We start from the raw sequence: 16,714 nt of genomic DNA on the forward strand, positions 1-16,714 counted from the left end.
AAACAGGAGATACCTTTTGTGCGTAGTTCCCCATTCAGTATGATCTGTGCCAAATTCAGCAAGGCTTGAGCTATGCGGTAATAGAAGATTTGTTTTGTACTCTGCAGCATCATATCGGAAATGCTTTTCTTTTTATTGAATCACTTGAACAATTAAGTCGAGAAATTTAAGGATAATTAGAACTACCTAATGATAGTTTATATAAATTTGAAAATCTTGATGAGAGTAAGAAGGAAGATTTAAAGAAAATAATGAGTTTTCAAGTAAATGCATTTGTGTGAGTATACTTATAGGATGTGCTATTTTATTTTATTTTATTATTTTATTTATTTATTTGGCTGCGCCACGAGACTTGTGGGATCTTAGTTGCCTGAGCAGGGATCAAACCCGGGCCCTCAGCAGTGAAAGCAGGGAGTCCTAACCACTGGACTGCCAGGAAATTCCCCAGGATATGCAATTTTATAGGCATATACTTAATTACTACCTAAAGTAAAACAAACTCTTCATGATTTGTGATATTTAATTTTTTAAAGGCTATAACTTCATAATAAATAACATGTAAAGTGTAAAATCTTGTTCTTGTCAGATCTTCTGAGGAAGCAAGTACTTCCCACATCCATCTATATCACTGTTTTTTGTTTTTGTTTTTGTTTTTAATTTTTATTTATTTATTTATTTATGGCTGCATTGAGTCTTCGTTTCTGTGCGAGGGCTTTCTCTAGTTGCGGCAAGTGGGGGCCACTCTTCATCGCGGTGCGCGGGCCTCTCACTATCGCGGCCTCTCTTGTTGCGGAGCACAGGCTCCAGATGCGCAGGCTCAGTAGTTGTGGCTCACGGGCCTAGTTGCTCCGCGGCATGTGGGATCTTCCCAGACCAGGGCTCGAACCCGTGTCCCCTGCACTGGCAGGCAGATTCTCAACCACTGCGCCACCAGGGAAGCCCTATATCACTGTTTTAACACTGTCCATTCATTGTGGTTAGGACGCAGTGGGCTAGAAAGGACCTCTGTGGGTCATCCAGCCTCTTACTTTGCTCCAGGCAGAGTTATGCATAAAGTCTTCCAGACAAATGGATCTCCATCTATCCTAGTTTTATAGATCTCCAGGATAGGTTTCTTTGTCTGCTCTCATATTTTCTCTTTTTCTTATATCCTGCGATGTCTTAGGCAGATGGGAATACAGTACCAGTGTTTCAAATTAGGTCATGTCAGCAAATTAGGTCATATTCATATGATAATTTTTCATATATACAGTGTGATACTATATAATGGTGTTGATATGTCATCCATGTGCTGTATAAACATTTATGCTGTTCTGCCTTTTGAGATTAAGTACTTGTACTTCTTTGGGGGATAGAGGCTGTATAAGTTTTAAGTATGTTTGTTTTTACATTATTGAGATCTCTTTTTCAGATATTTCTTAATAAGAAATTTAATAATGATAATGATAAGCAGTAAATGGTAATGATAAACACTAAACAAAGGAAAAGACCACATAATAATAAATGTTACTAGTACAAAGTCAGTTACTGAAGGATCTCAGATAATTATAATTACTTTTCTTCCTCTATAACATTACTTTTATTTCTCTGTAATATTTGTTGAGAATATAATCGATGAAAATGAACAGATTCTTTTTTTTTAATTGAAGTATAGTTGATTGACAATGTTTTAGTTTCTGCTGTACAGCACAATGATTCAGTTATATATGTATACATTCTTTTTTATATTCTTTTCCATTATGGTTTGTCACAGAATATTGAATATAGTTTCCTGTGCTACACAGTAGGAACTTGTTGTTTATCCATTCTATATATAATAGTTTACATCTGCTAGTCCGAAACTCCCAATCCATCCTTCTCCCATCCCCTCCCTTCCCCTTGGCAACCACAAGTCTTGAACAGATTCTTTAGATTTAGGATCAGCCTAATACTCTCCTAGAAAAAAACGGATGTAAGTTGTATGTGAGCTCTTGGTTATTTTCTGGTACTTTGTAACGATGTCTCATTTTTAGAGAAAACCATTTTAAGAGAAATGCCAGTTATTTTTCTATGAAAATGATTAAGTCAACCCATAATTTTAAATTTCCTGTCACTGTGGGGATGGCAGCATTTCTTAGTGCCTTAAAAACTTTGCACAGGCAAATTGCTTTAAACACAAAGCGCATTTTCTGTTTGCTGTGTTGCCTCAGCCGCTTAAACAGGTAGAATCCTACTTATAATACGCAGTGAGGTATAATGAGGTCACTGCAATGTTCCCTGCCGCACAGGGACTGGGATATCGTGAGACTAGGGTGCCTCTTCCTGAGCCAGTTCTTTTGTTTAGGAAAGGGTGTCTGGCTCTGGAGCGGGCACTGTAGGCCCCTGTTTATTAGTAAGGAGATGGTCAGTAATAATAAAGGGCAAATAAAACAATGATATTATCATTTTAGAGCAGGAAGGAGATGGTATGTTAGCTACGTGGCTATGTGGAATGGAGGAAGGCTTTAGTAAGGATGCGGAAATATCCAGTTGAGAAGGAAGAGTGGTTTAGGTTTTTGAGATGGCAGGAATGGTTAAGTTTGGATCACAGGTGGAGGGATTTGCCTTAGAGAAGAGAAGAAATACCTCTCTTGTACAAAAGGAAAGGAAGTGACGATGAGTAAAAGTAAGGAAAGGTAACAGAATTCTCAAATGATGAGTTCTATTTTCTCTGGGCAGTGGGAAGTTTGAGAGCTAAGAGGCATAGGTTCTGATTTTGAAGGAAGTGGCAAAGGTTGAAATTGGTTTTGCAGTTTACTGGAGGAATATAGTAATAATAAGAGCTAACACTTTTACAGTGTTACCAAGCATACTTTATGTACTAACTCATTTAATTCTTACCACTCTAAGGGTAGTAAGTACTTTTTATCCCCTTTTATACGTTGGGGAAACAAGGCACAGAGTTTAAATGACTTGCTCAGTGACTCTTAGATTGTAAATGACAGAGGCAGGATTTGAACATAGACAGTTTGGCTACAGAGTACGTGCACTTACCCATCATTCCGCTAGAATAGCAGAATATTTAATATTTGTTGGTGACCATGGGTTTATGGTGACTCCTGTTTCCCTATTAGTGATTTTTTAGCATCCCTGTACAGGCATGGAGAAAGAAGATACAGAATTTAGAAGTCTATACATTCTGTATGTTATAATTTTAAACACCCAAAGAAGATTTATTCATGCTTAACTTTAGTTGTACAAAGTTGATAACCTTATTGACATGATCAATGGATGGAGTTTAGAAAGAAATTGAGAATGTTTTTCAAAATTGATTCAGTTTTTAAAGAATTAGATTAGCTCTTTTGATCGATGACTTTTATCAAATTCACATGAAATCAACCTTTATGAAGAAAGTTAAGTTCCTAATACTATTGCCTTTACTTTCTAACTTTGTCTAAATTTGGTTAACCCAATGTAGTAGCTTATTCATGGGAATGTTGTCTCTCATCCATCCTTGCCAGATAGATAGATAGCTTAGATAGAATGATTAGATAGAACAATTGCTTTATTATATCTTGTTCCAAAAAGTTTTATGGAAAGGTTTAGGATCTCAGGTTCTTTTGTAAAATTGTGTTGGTTGAGGTATTAAATTGGGGTTACTCTCTTCTTACATACAGTATTGTAGCTCTTCTGTTTCTCAGTGTAAAATGGGCTGCTTGCAAAACTTGGCCAGTGTCAAAAGATTAGATGTATTAGAAGTGTTAGATTTCTATTTACAGATGGATTCATAAGCATGCCTAGAGATAAGAAAATCACTCTTCTAATAGTTCACCCAAACTATCTTTGGAAGTTTTCTATGGGGAAATTTTGGCATGGGGCTCTGTAAAAATGTCCAGAACACTGATAGAGTATGGAATGACCATTTTCCCCTGAAGGCTGTCTTCTACCAGATTTGAAAATATTTTTTCAGGTTGATGGAATGGTTTCTAAATTAAGAACCATTGGCAGGGGGAAAGGGATAGCAGAAGACAAATTGCTAGCCTTTCTTTGTGATGGTCTGCAGGGCAAGTAGGGAGGTTCTCTTTTACTTGTTACTTTCCTTTCCTCATTTAAGATCATTTTAAAGGATAAAAGGTAAGTTTTCACAAATAAATTAGTAAGAAACACTATAAGGTAAAATAGATAAGTGAATAAAAACAAGAGAGGTGGGACTTCCCTGGTGGCGCAGTGGTTAGGAATCCACCTGCCAATGCAGGGGACACAGGTTCGATCCCTGGTCTGGGAAGATCCCACATGCTGCAGAGCAACTAAGCCTGTGTGCCATAACTACTGAGCCTGTGCTCTACAGCCCACTAGCCACAACTACTGAGCCCGCGTGCCACAATTACTGAAGCCCATGTACCTAGAGCCCGTGCTCCACAACAAGAGAAGCCACCACAATGAGAAGCACACGCACCGCAACGAAGAGTAGCCCCCGCTCGCCGCAGCTAGAGAAAAGCCCGCGGGCAGCAACGAAGACCCAACGCAGCCAAAAATAAATAAATAAATTTATTTAAAAAAAAAATAGTCCAGTCCATAGAGACAGAAAATAGATTAGTGTTTGCCTAGAGCTAGGGGTGATCCAGGGACCTGCAGTGGGGGTGGGGTGATTGCTAAGAGATGAAAGATTTTGTTCAGGGTAATGAAAACATTCTGAAATTGTGGTGAAGGATGTACAACTAAAGGCTATTCACTGCTTTCATCAACAGCCTCCATAGTAGCCTCGGAGTGACCGCTGCAATTCCTGGTATCAAGTGCAGGCCATAATGTCCAAAGCAAGGAAGAGCTTTCCATAATGTCCCTTTTGTCAGTTAGGATTTTTTTGAAGCCTCCAGCAAACTTCCCATGTTTCTTATTAGTCAGAATCACTTGCAGGGGGAATGAAAGTGCTAGGCTGGCTTAGACCTGTCACAATTCACCTCTTGTTGACTAATAAGGGCTTAAAGAGTTGTCCTTAAAGTATGTGCCCACCAGATATCTAAACAGAACTGCCGTTTAGTCTGGGGCCTGAGGACTTCAAAACTTAAGGAGAAGCTTCTTTTCTGATCCTTGTTAAAACAGTAAGGAAGACTTGGAGTCAACTCTATTGCAGTTGAGGAGAGGGATCACTCATTGCTGAACACAACAGGGAGAGGTGGGGATTTATAGCCACAAGCAGGATGAAGAGGTTGGTGGATGGAAAATTACTAAGAGGAGACATCAAGGGTAGGGGGATTCTTGCTAAACTGGTTGCTCCTGCCAGCAACATATGCTTGTCTGGAAGATTAAACTATGCATGTCTAAGTACGCAGGCTGGTACAGTGAAACTATGAATGGCTCATTAAATCAGTTATAGTTTCTTTGGTCACTCACTCCTCTCCTACTTGGATAACCGGTGATTCTAGAGCTCCTTGCAGCGGGGTATTATGCACTTGTCAGATTGAAACCAAGGCCAAAATAGGTTTCTTGGCTAAAAGAAGGAGAAGGAATTAGCTATCAAAAGTGGGGATGAGGAACTTGATCAGATACCAAGAGTCGATCAGGTGTCAAGGGTGGGAGCATTCTTGATAAACTGACTTAACAGGATTCTTGCGAAGACTGGGCCTGGCAAGGGCAAGGCAGACTTAGAAGGCCAAAGTTGAGGCCTAGTCAAAAACAGGGCTCAGAGAAGCGTAACTGAAGTTCGGTCAAGGAGAAAATCTTTGTCATAGCTCCAGTTTGGTGTTGTTTTTGTCCTTCACTCTTTCTCCCTCTTATTTTATGATTAAAGGCTGACAACTTAAAGTACCTTTCATCAGGTCTTTAATGCAATGTAGGTTTTTCTTTAACTACTTTTACTTCAAAATATGATGTACACCTATTCACTGGAAAAAAAATTTAGAAATAAATTGTACAACATATTCTCTTTATTTCTGCATTTCTTTAAATGAGATGTAGTGTGTAGTCTTCATTAATTATTTAAATTAGAACTTTGACTCACAGACACAGTACTAACAGACCAATTTCAGTAAAATAAGATGGAATTGTGAACATGGCAACTTCTACAAAACCTGAACCAGTATAATCAAAATGCTGACCATTAACAGAACCTGCCATTCCTATATAATATGCACTTAAGATACTTTAAAAGCAAATTTCTGCTCAGATAACTTAAAATATGACAATGCAGTGACTGTTTTATTTAGAATAGAATCAGAACAGGGGAAATGCATGTACAGTTAATTTTAAAATGCAAACCTGTGCAGTCCCCAACCTAAGAACCTAAGAGAATTCCTAAGTTCCTTTGTTACGTAGATGTTTTGGCTCTCCAGACACATTCTCTCCTAGGAAGCAATGTCACAATGATGGTTAAGTTAACAGGTTAGTCCCGAGAGACTGTTTAGGCCATTGAACTTTATATTAATAGTAACCATAAGCCTTTCTGAACCTGTGATAGGAAGGAATAGGGAGTGGGGGCTTGAGCTTTGGCATGAGCAGTTTCTGGTTGTACTGAGGAGGGGTTGATGTTAGTGGAGGAGACTGGCAGAAACAGCTTGCTTGTGAAGGGGTGGGGAATGCATCTGAGACTAGGGGTACAGTGATTATATAGTTTGTAGGTCTGCAGTGGCTGGTAAATGAATGTACCTTAAAAATACTCCAACTTGATACGTACTTTCTGAAAGGCTTATCACAGTAAATATAGCTCTTTAGGCAAACATGCAGTTTATTAAAGTGGTTCAGTTACCATGGCAACATATCTGGAATTTATAGCTCCTTATTTTGAGAGGGCTTCATTTCCACTTTCTGAGGCACTGAAGTCCAAGGCTAAAGTTCTTAACAACCTCCAGTCTCATTGTGTGAATCTTTATTGTTTAGAAAACTTAGACATACAAAATTTAGCTTGCAGAATCAATCCTGTGACTTCATAGTCATATGCATGAATTTTAAATCGGTATTTTTCAATTTTAAAATACCCTCGTTTTAAAATTTTTATAATTATTATCAAAGCTACATATGATCATAATTTAACGAGAAGAAATAGACATTTCAAAAAGTAATGGTCCCCTAAACTTATTCCCCAGAGGCAACCACTTTCTTTTCTTTTAGCTGATTTTTTGGGGATTTACTTCAAATCCCTCAGCAATGTGTTTATCTTGCTTCTTGGTGTGTATTACTGCTTGCTTTGTAATTTTAGCTGTCATCTATTGGCTTCCCAATATGGAAGATAAAATTTTAGCTCTTTCACCCTTCAACCCCACCCTCACACCCAGACCTTTCCCCTATTCCCATTCTTCTAACAAAGTGATAGGTAGGGAGGTAGATAGATTGATAGATTGATAGATCAATCTATCAATAGAAAGAGATGAAGAGATACAGTTTTACTAATTTTATAGAAATGTATACTAATTTTGGCTTGATCACTATTCACCATGTATATTATTAGAACCATGTTTATAATATTTACAGATGAACCATGTAATATACTATCGATATACTATGGATATTTTCTTTTTTCTTTCACAACTCATTTTCACTAATTCATCCTCAAACTTTACCTTAGTCGTTCAGTCTTCTCTCAGTACCTTTAAACATTAGAATTGCATTAATTTTTTTTTTTTAATATTTATTTATTTATTATTTATGGCTGTGTTGGGTCTTCGTTTCTGTGCGAGGGCTTTCTCTAGTCGCGGCAAGCGGGGGCCACTCTTCATCGCGGTGCGCGGGCCTCTCACTGTCGCGGCCTCTCTTGTTGCGGAGCACAGGCTCCAGACGCGCAGGCTCAGTAGTTGTGGCTCACGGGCTTAGTTGCTCCGCGGCATGTGGGATCCTCCCAGACCAGGGCTCGAACCCGTGTCCCCTGCATTGGCAGGCAGATTCTCAACCACTGCGCCACCAGGGAAGCCCCAGAATTGCATTAATTTTATCTTCTTAAAAAAATTTTCCCTGCAGCATTTGATCAGCTGCAGTCTGGACCATTGCTCTTTGGATCTGTTGCAGAGCTCCTCTCATCCAGGAGTTTTTCTTTATTTCTCCTGTGTGCTGAATTACCTCTTTTTTTATATATATATTACTTTATTTGTTTACTCCGTTGTTTGGCTGGACGACATTCTCTAGTAGCCTCCCAAGAAAGCGTATATTGGAGGTAAATTGTTTGAAACCCCTGCGTTTTTGAAAATGCCTTTGTTCTACTTTTATATCTGATTTTTAATTTGGCTGGACATAAATTGTTAGTTAGAAATCACTTTCTCTCAAAATTTTCAGTATTGATGTTGAGATACCCAATGCAATTCAAATTTTTTATTTTGTTTTGTTCGTGAAATCTATTCTTCCCCTCTCTGGAAGCTTATAGAATTGTTTGTTTGTTCCCAGTGTTCTAAAATTTCATGATGATGGGCCTCGCTCTGGGTCCATTTTCATCCATTGTGAAGGATCTTCAGTGGGCATTTTACAGTTTCCATTTTGGAAACTTACAGCTTTAAGTTCTATAAAATATTCTTAATTCTTTTTATTATTTCCTTTTTTTCTGTATTATTTTCTAGAACTTTTATTTTTCATATATTGCCCTCATGGCCTGGTCCTATAATTTTCATATATTTTATATTTTCTCTATTATTTTCCATCTACTTCCTGGAAGATTTTCTTAGCTTAGTAACCAGTGCATTTTTAATTTCTGCTACTGTATTTTTACTCTTCAAGAGTACTCCCCCCACCCAACCCCCCCAACTCTTCCCTTTTTTGTAGCATCCTGTTCTTGTTTTATAAATGTGATCTCTTCTAGTTTTTTCCCACTCTCTGCATAGTTTATCTGTTCATATAGGTTGCTTTCCATAAATGTCTGGTGATCCTTGGTTGTTTGCTTATATTTACAAGTAAGACATTAAATGCTGACTAGAAGCTCTTCGTGGATATGTCTTGTAAACTATGGCCTTCAATAAAAAGTGATCTGATTGGGATGTCTTGTTGAGGAACCCCAATATCAGTATCTTTAGTCTTTTGTCTTTGGTCAGATATTCTAGAAAAGGAACATTTTATATGATTCTGCTCCCCTGCCTAGAGGACATAAGCCTGTTTGTCTGTTTTGGAACCCTTGGGGATAAGAAGGGGGAGGGGGAGGGATAGAGCTCAGCCTTTATTATGTAACTTTCATTTAATTCCCATGATTTTTGCAGGATGACCTACCATCAATGTAGGATTCCTCCATCTAGATACCCTCTATTTTGCCCTTTCCAGAAAATAAATGTATAGTTTTCTGCCAGGATGGATTGGGAAGTCATCTATTATGTGGACTATGTAGAGAAAGGATATGGTTCAGTGTTGCACATATTCAGCTACTTAAACATTCTTTCAAACAATCCTCCTGTTTTAGCCACACCCCCATCCTCACTTCCAGAGGTGACATTTCCTGTTCACTTTCAGATCACTCCATTTTAAATCAGGTACTTCTCAACACTCCATACTGGCAGCTTAGGAACTGTCAGGTTGGCTAATCAGTTACCAGGCATCTGTCTACTTTTTAGCTTCCAAAGTTTTGTTGCTATTGATCTGTCTCCAATTTTCTTTTTCTCTATACATTTTTCTATCATTTAAATATAGCACTGAGAAGGAGTGGAGGTTAAATATATTCAGCCTGCTATCTTTTCCCAAAATGTCTAACTAGTTTTTCACAGTTAAGAGACACTGTATTCATGTTTTAAATTTAATTCATGCTATCCACTTTAAATTTAACTCCTATTTAATTCATCTCATATTGATTTCTTACTCTTAATTGGTAACCTGGCCTCAAGTTAACTAAGAAAACCCTATTCAGTATGAACTTGTTTGACTTTCTCCCTTCTACTTCACAATTTTTTTGTATCCCTCCCTGTTCTCTCAGACCTCCCTCTTGTGCTCTTAATCGCATTACTCCAGCCTCTTCTGAGACCTTCTCCATCCTAGAGGCAAGCTAAATCCCCTCATTTTCCATTTCTCTTAGCCTTTCTGCACTTTCAACAGCCTATTTGTAAATCTACCTAAGTTTCTTCGTTTAAAAAAATGAATAGCCCAACTTTTCATAATCTTTAAACTTCAGCCCAGCTTTCTTACTCTTTTTCAGTCTTTCCCACACACAAAAAAATGTCATTTGACTTTTTATCTTCCATTTTCTCCTTCACTCTATTCCACTTAGTCCTCTATATGAGCCTTTTTTAAAAAAAATATTTATTTATTTATTTTGATTGCACTAGGTTTTCACTGCAACATGCGGGCTCTTCCTTGCAGCATGCGGGATCTTTAGTTGCAGCATGCAGGCTCTTAGTTGCAGCATGCAGACTTCTTAGTTGCAGTATGCATGTGGGATCTAGTTCCCTGACAGGGATTGAACCCAGGCCCCCTGCATTGGGAGGGCAGACCCCTACCCACTGGAACACCAGGAAAGTCCCTATATGAGCTTTTTTTGAAAATTACTTTCTAAACAAAACCACCAACCCCTTCCTGGCCACAACCAACTTGACTACCTACTTTCCTTTAGAGACTCTTTCCCTGTCTTGTTTTTTAAAATCTAATTCTTATCTTGCTCTTGTTTTACTTCCCAGTTTTTTTCCCTCTCTTGTTCCTCTTCTTCCGTGTGCTCCTTTACTTGTGGGCTTCTACTTTAGGCTACCTAGAGAACAAAACAATTAAAAGTTCATAGAAACTTACTGATTTTCCAAGTTTTTCTTGCTTTATTAAAGAAAGTGACATGATTTTTTAATAAACATTTTTATGACATTAATAAGGTTTAACTTTTAATATTTAGGCAGGTGCTGTAAAGGATTATATCAAGATGATGCTTCAGAATGATTCACTTAAATTTCTGGTTTTTGCACATCATTTAAGCATGCTCCAAGCTTGCACAGAAGCCGTCATAGAAAACAAGGTATGTTACCATTTATCTATAAAATACTTCTTAGAATGCAGTTTTTAATATACTAAACATCAATTTTAGTTTTATAACTGAGCTTTTTTGCCTTCTTTAGATGATGGGATGGTATAATATCTACAAATTATTATTATGTATTTTTATTGCAGATTATACTAATATTATATTTCTGTTGTATTGATAATATACTATTAAGTTTTCCCTTTTATACCAGTCATAATTTTCCACTGATCAAATTATCTGGATTGATTAAAATATGCTGCCTTGATAGACTATAATGTGAATTCTGGTTTTGTTACTGGACCATTTGAGATTGGTATAGGCAGTTAAAATTTTTTGTTTACCAACATGGTGGCCTTAGAATGTGGGTGATTTTGAAGGGAAAAAAAGAATGATTTCAGCCAATTTTAGTGCCCAGCCGCAGTCATACCTTTTAAACTTCCAGGCAGCCTAATCTATAGAATATGATTATTAAGATTTAGTGTAGGTGGGTTTGAAACATATGCCCACGTAAGCGCCACCAAACCTGCTGGCCTCACTGCATTCTCTTCTGTCCACCTTGTTTTCCAACAGCCCTATCGGCCACAGCATCTGCCATTTTTTCTTTGAGAGTGTAAACCTGGTTACATCCAGTGTAAACCTGTCATATGTGCTAAGGGCTTCCAGAGATGCTCTGAATCGGCCAGAGAAAGTTCCTGACAAATTATATGAGCTTAATATACATGTAGCAGCAGAACCACTTGCCTGTGCAGGTAGATATTTTAAAGGGAGGAATAAAGCCATATTTTTTTAAAACTTTGTATACATATTCAGGCATTTGCTAATATGTTCATTAACATTACCAAAGGTAATTCTAGTGTTTTCTTCATAGAAAGATTTATGATAATATGATATAGTAAAGTGCTGTATATTAAAAGATGCTTTATCATTATCACATAGTATCTGTGAAACACCCTCTGAGGAAGAGTTAATTAGCCTTAGAAATAAATTTTAAATGGTTGAACAGTAATGTTAGATTTTTTATTCTGATTCATTACACCTTAAAACTACCGGAATCTTTTCCAAGTGTGTCTCTTCCCACTCCCACTTTACTGGTATGTTTAGAATCCCATTTAGTGTCACTAAGAGTTAAAAACGTAGGTAAAACTCTCCCTAGCCTGATAATGTGTTTTCTTTAGAAAGACCCTCAGAAGATTCTGTAATCTCCCTTGATGGATATTAAGTGGATCACTGGTCAGTTTATATCTGTTTTGTGAAGACGTAGAAAGTTGATAAGGGGCATTCTATTTAATGATTAACTTGATGATTCCCTTATAAAACTGAGTATTTGTATGTCTCAACTATTTAAGGCAACGTTTTCCATAAAAGTGCATATAAAAATGAGGCAATTTGAAATTCAGGGCTTATATTTGTTTTTACAAAGTTGAGTAATAAGTTCTTTTTAGCTATTATAACACACACTGATTGCTCCTTTTTCTCAACTCACATCGTTCTTAAAAGATAGCACTGTTCAGTTTAGCATTTAATGTTTCCTCACTTTGTAAAAATGTATTTGGGTGTCTTGGTTCCCTACCTCAGTGGAGATGATCATGTCACCTATTTCTTTTAAGTTTAATAATGCAAGAAAAGAGAACTCAAATGGTACATTAAAAAAAATGTTTTCCCAGTTAATGTTGCGACATTTCAGGAGTACTCTTCATGAATCCCTAATACCTGGGCAGAATCTTCTTTTTCTTTTCTCACATGTCTGACTTTATTTTTACTTTGGAATTAGTGATCCTGTTACTTTAGAATTAGTCTGATCCATGATTTAAAGTTTGCTTATCAATGTACATAGAATGTTACTGATAACAACATTAGCTTAATCCAGTAATGATTATAGAGCTCCTATTATATCTGTGGCATCACACTTGGCGTTGATGGTATGAAGATGAACTAGACATAGATCCCACTCTCAAGTAGCTTAAAAGATTCAAAAATACAAAATTGTTATAAGAAGCTATTAAGAAATCTGGTTAAGATTCTTCTTGTATTGGCCTTTCTCACCTTCTGAGATGGCCCACACTCTGTCTGTGGAGTGTGTGTTTCTCTCTGAATAAATCCGCTTCTTGCCCATCACTTTGTCTCTCACTGAATTCTTTCTGTGATGAGACATCAAGAACCTGAGCTTCATTAGGTCCTGACACCAGCTAGACCAACTCCTGCTCATCGTCAACACCACTGGGGACGCCTTCTGTGCCGTTTCTTGGCAACAACTTTTTGGGTACTATCATCTGGTTGGGAGACTGCCTTGGAAGGGATAACATTTAAAATCGATCCAGGACTTCTACTCCTGAATACATACTTCAGATAAACTGACACAGGAACACAAAGAGACAGAGATATCTGTGAAGGTATTCCCTGCAGCACAGTTGGCAATACCCCAGAACGGGAAACAACTGTCTATCAAACAACAAATAAAGTACTATGATATGTGTAAAAAAAAAAAAAAAAATTCTTCTTGTTAAACATTTACTAACCTGTCGTCTTCACCAGTTTCTGTTTCATTATGTGAACATAAAAATAAGCTGTAAAATATGTATAATAAGATGGATGCATAGGAGCTTGTCCTAATTTTGCCATTTCCCTTGTTGTTGATGGTAGACTCGTTACATTAGGATTGATGGAAGTGTTCCATCTTCAGAAAGAATACATCTGGTTAATCAGTTTCAAAAGGATCCTGAGACTCGTGTGGCTATCCTAAGCATTCAGGCTGCTGGTCAGGTAAGAAGTTTCAGGTCTAAATTTGATAATGAATTGTTGAGATGATAAAAATGTCGAGATGATTAACCATAACTGTAACTTTATATCTGGTGTGATAAATATTCATTCTACTTTGGAGAGTGCTAGAAAGTGTAACAGAAGGAGCCCTCAACACCTCTGACTAAGCTTCCTAAATTTTCAAGGAGAGAATTTCCTAAAAGAATATAGTTAATGTGATTATAATACTTTTGCATGATCTTTTCCTTCCTTTGAATTTGCTTAGACTTTTCTCATCCCTTTCTTTATAGCACTTATCTGACTTGGTTGTTTTCATCAGAGTCTGTGAGGCAAGGTGGCCTGAGGGAAAAGAACTCTTCTGTCTTTCTGAACTTTTAATGGAGTGCCTTTGGTTTGTCCTTTAGAGTTAGGTTTGGCTGCAAGTAAATGAAAACCCAAATTAAGAATGACTTATATCACAAAGTTTTATCTCTGATATAGGCAGTCTAAGGCTAGCATGGTAGTTTCTTAGCACTTAGGCCCCTTCTGGTTTTCTGCTTTACCACTCCTAGCAGATATCTCTTTTTTTTTTTTTTGAATTTCATTTTATTTTATTTATTTTTTTTATACAGCAGGTTCTTATTAGTTATCTATTTTATACATATTAGTGTATACATGTCAATCCCAATCTCCCAGTTCATCACACCACCACCCCCCGACTGCTTTCCCCCCTTGGTGTCCATACATTTGTTCTCTACACCTGTGTCTGTATTTCTGCCTTGCAAACCAGTTCATCTGTACCAGTTTTCTAGACTTCACATATATGTGTTAATATACGATATTTGTTTTCCTCTTTCTGACTTACTTAACTCTGTATGACAGTCTCTAGGTCCATCCATGTCTCTACAAATGACTCAATTTCGTTCCTTTTTATGGCTGAGTAATATTCCATTGTATATATGTACCACACCTTCTTTATCCATTCGTCTGTCGATGGGCATTTAGGTTGCTTCCATCTAAGAGGGCTGCTAGAGCTTCTCCATCATATCTGCGATCTAGGCAGTTGACTGGAGGAAGGCGTGCTATATCTCACTGGCCTGCAATTAGTCCCAGGGCCACAACTAACTTCAAGGGTATTTGGAGAAAGTAACCGTTATTCCAGTTAGTCATATTAAACATCAGGTGTCACATTACAAAGGAATAAGAAAAGAATAGATATTAGTCTCTGCCACCCTATGTAAGAGGGGATCCTTCTGGATGTCTTTCCTACTAACATTCTAAAATATTTTGATGTAAATGTCTAAGCCAGGATATTTAACATAGGGAAAAGTAATTGAGCATATTGCTGTTAAATATCCAACCTGCTATATGGCATATCTGGCAGCTTCTGTGGATTCTGGAATCTGGACCAGGGCCAAAGTTCTCCTTTTACCGAGCTAATTGATGTATATAAAATTGTATATATAGAGAGAATCCATGAGGATGAAGAAGTTCTAGAACTAACTCACTAGGAGTTCTAGCCAAAAGGAACATTGTCTCAACACTTTCCTCATGTTGGATTAAATTTCCAGTAATCTAGTTTTATATCTGTTAGAATATTTCAGCCATAGAGAATATCATCAAAAAGAGCTTAAAAGTAGAAATGGAATACTGATAGCTCAGGAGAAGATAAGTAGGAGGAAGCTGGGCAGGAGAGTCTTGGAGTGACCTGATAAAAGGCTTTCTGAAATTAAGATTTTGCAAGGCACTCACATTTTATTCAAGGCTGTATTCCTGAAGACCTTGTATAGTTCAAAACTCATATACTTGAATACTAATACCTTCATAGCAATAAAGGAAAGTATTGTAGAAACGGCTTTGTTTTGGAGGTTTGTGACTCTTCCATTGTAATTTAGTAGCATCTTTTTTTTTTTTTTTTTGGCCATGCAGCGCCACAGGTGGGATCTTAGTTCCCCGACCAGGGATTGAACCCGTGCCCCTGCAGTGGAAGCGCAGAATTTTAATCACTGACTGCCAGGGAAGTCCAATTTAGTAGCATCTTTGTGTGACGTTGATCCTGCCAACGTCAACATGGATTCTTGTATGGTCATATGATTCTTTTTACACACTTAAAGGTGTCCATCTTTAAATATCAGTACTACTTAATTTTTCTTCATTATCTCTCAATATGTGTGGCATTTTATATCCTAAATAGCAGCACAGTTTAGCATGGTGTTTATTTGACTCTCTCCATGTTTTTATTACTTCTAAGTTCTGTTCCAAAGTAGTTGATCTTCAGCTTGAGAACTGGTGCCACCATTTAATGAATGCTAGTATGATGGTATGTGATATACAAATATTTCAAGTTAAAATAACATATCAAAATAACAGCACAGCAGTCAAAAAAGTCACTTACAGAAGTTCCAGTACTCGTGAACAACAGCATAGATTGGATTAGATGACACTTCCAAAGTATAGTAGGTATTTCTGCTGACCACCTAATATCACTTACTACTATGTGGCAATAGCATAATTATGGTCCACATTTCGCTCGGCCTATCCACTTTAACGTCATGCATTTTTTGCCACATTTTTAGTTTGAGGAGATTTGCATTATTTCATATATTAATTGTAAAACAAGACTTAGTTAATATTTTTAATGTTAACACTATATCAAACTGATACAAAATGCAATTGCACAAAAATGCAATTGTGTTTTATACATCAAGATACAAGTCAGTAAATGTCAGAGTCTTTGGGATGCAACATGACAAATTCCATAGAAAGAAAAGAGTGTGACTGTAGACATGATTTTCTTGCTTTATAGAACAGCAGTATGAATTAAATGAATAGAGGATGTCATTGCTGTGACAGTTGCTATGGATACCATGTGTTAGAAATTATATTCTCATTTATAATGTATTTTATTAGATTTTCCAGTGGTCATGTGAATCCAGTCTTCATCAGAGGATAAAGTGATTTTGTTTATATATGTGTCCATTAAACTGACTTTTGAAATATTGAAGTACCTTTTAAATGTGTTTGTAGTTCATCTTGCAATAAGCAGTCTTCATTTGCCTTTGATGAATTAAACTTTCTTAATTTGGCTTAAAATGAAACACTCATTTGTTTTTAAGTCCTTCA

The 16,714-nt window shown here is 37.1% G+C and overlaps 1 protein-coding gene across 7 annotated transcripts in view; it reads left to right on the plus strand.

Annotated features, from left to right (window-relative positions):
* The window catches only part of ZRANB3 (zinc finger RANBP2-type containing 3), a 254,596-nt gene that overhangs the window by 190,939 nt on the left and 46,943 nt on the right, over window positions 1-16,714 (plus strand). For all 7 annotated transcript variants that reach the window (XM_059927591.1, XM_059927593.1, XM_059927592.1 and 4 more), the window contains 2 exons: window positions 10,730-10,849; window positions 13,496-13,615. In XM_059927591.1, coding sequence (XP_059783574.1) covers window positions 10,730-10,849; window positions 13,496-13,615 — 240 coding nt within the window. The remainder of the gene's footprint in view (window positions 1-10,729; window positions 10,850-13,495; window positions 13,616-16,714) is intronic.

The sequence above is a fragment of the Balaenoptera ricei genome, chromosome 7 (assembly GCF_028023285.1).
Source record: "Balaenoptera ricei isolate mBalRic1 chromosome 7, mBalRic1.hap2, whole genome shotgun sequence".
NCBI lineage: Eukaryota > Metazoa > Chordata > Mammalia > Artiodactyla > Balaenopteridae > Balaenoptera > Balaenoptera ricei.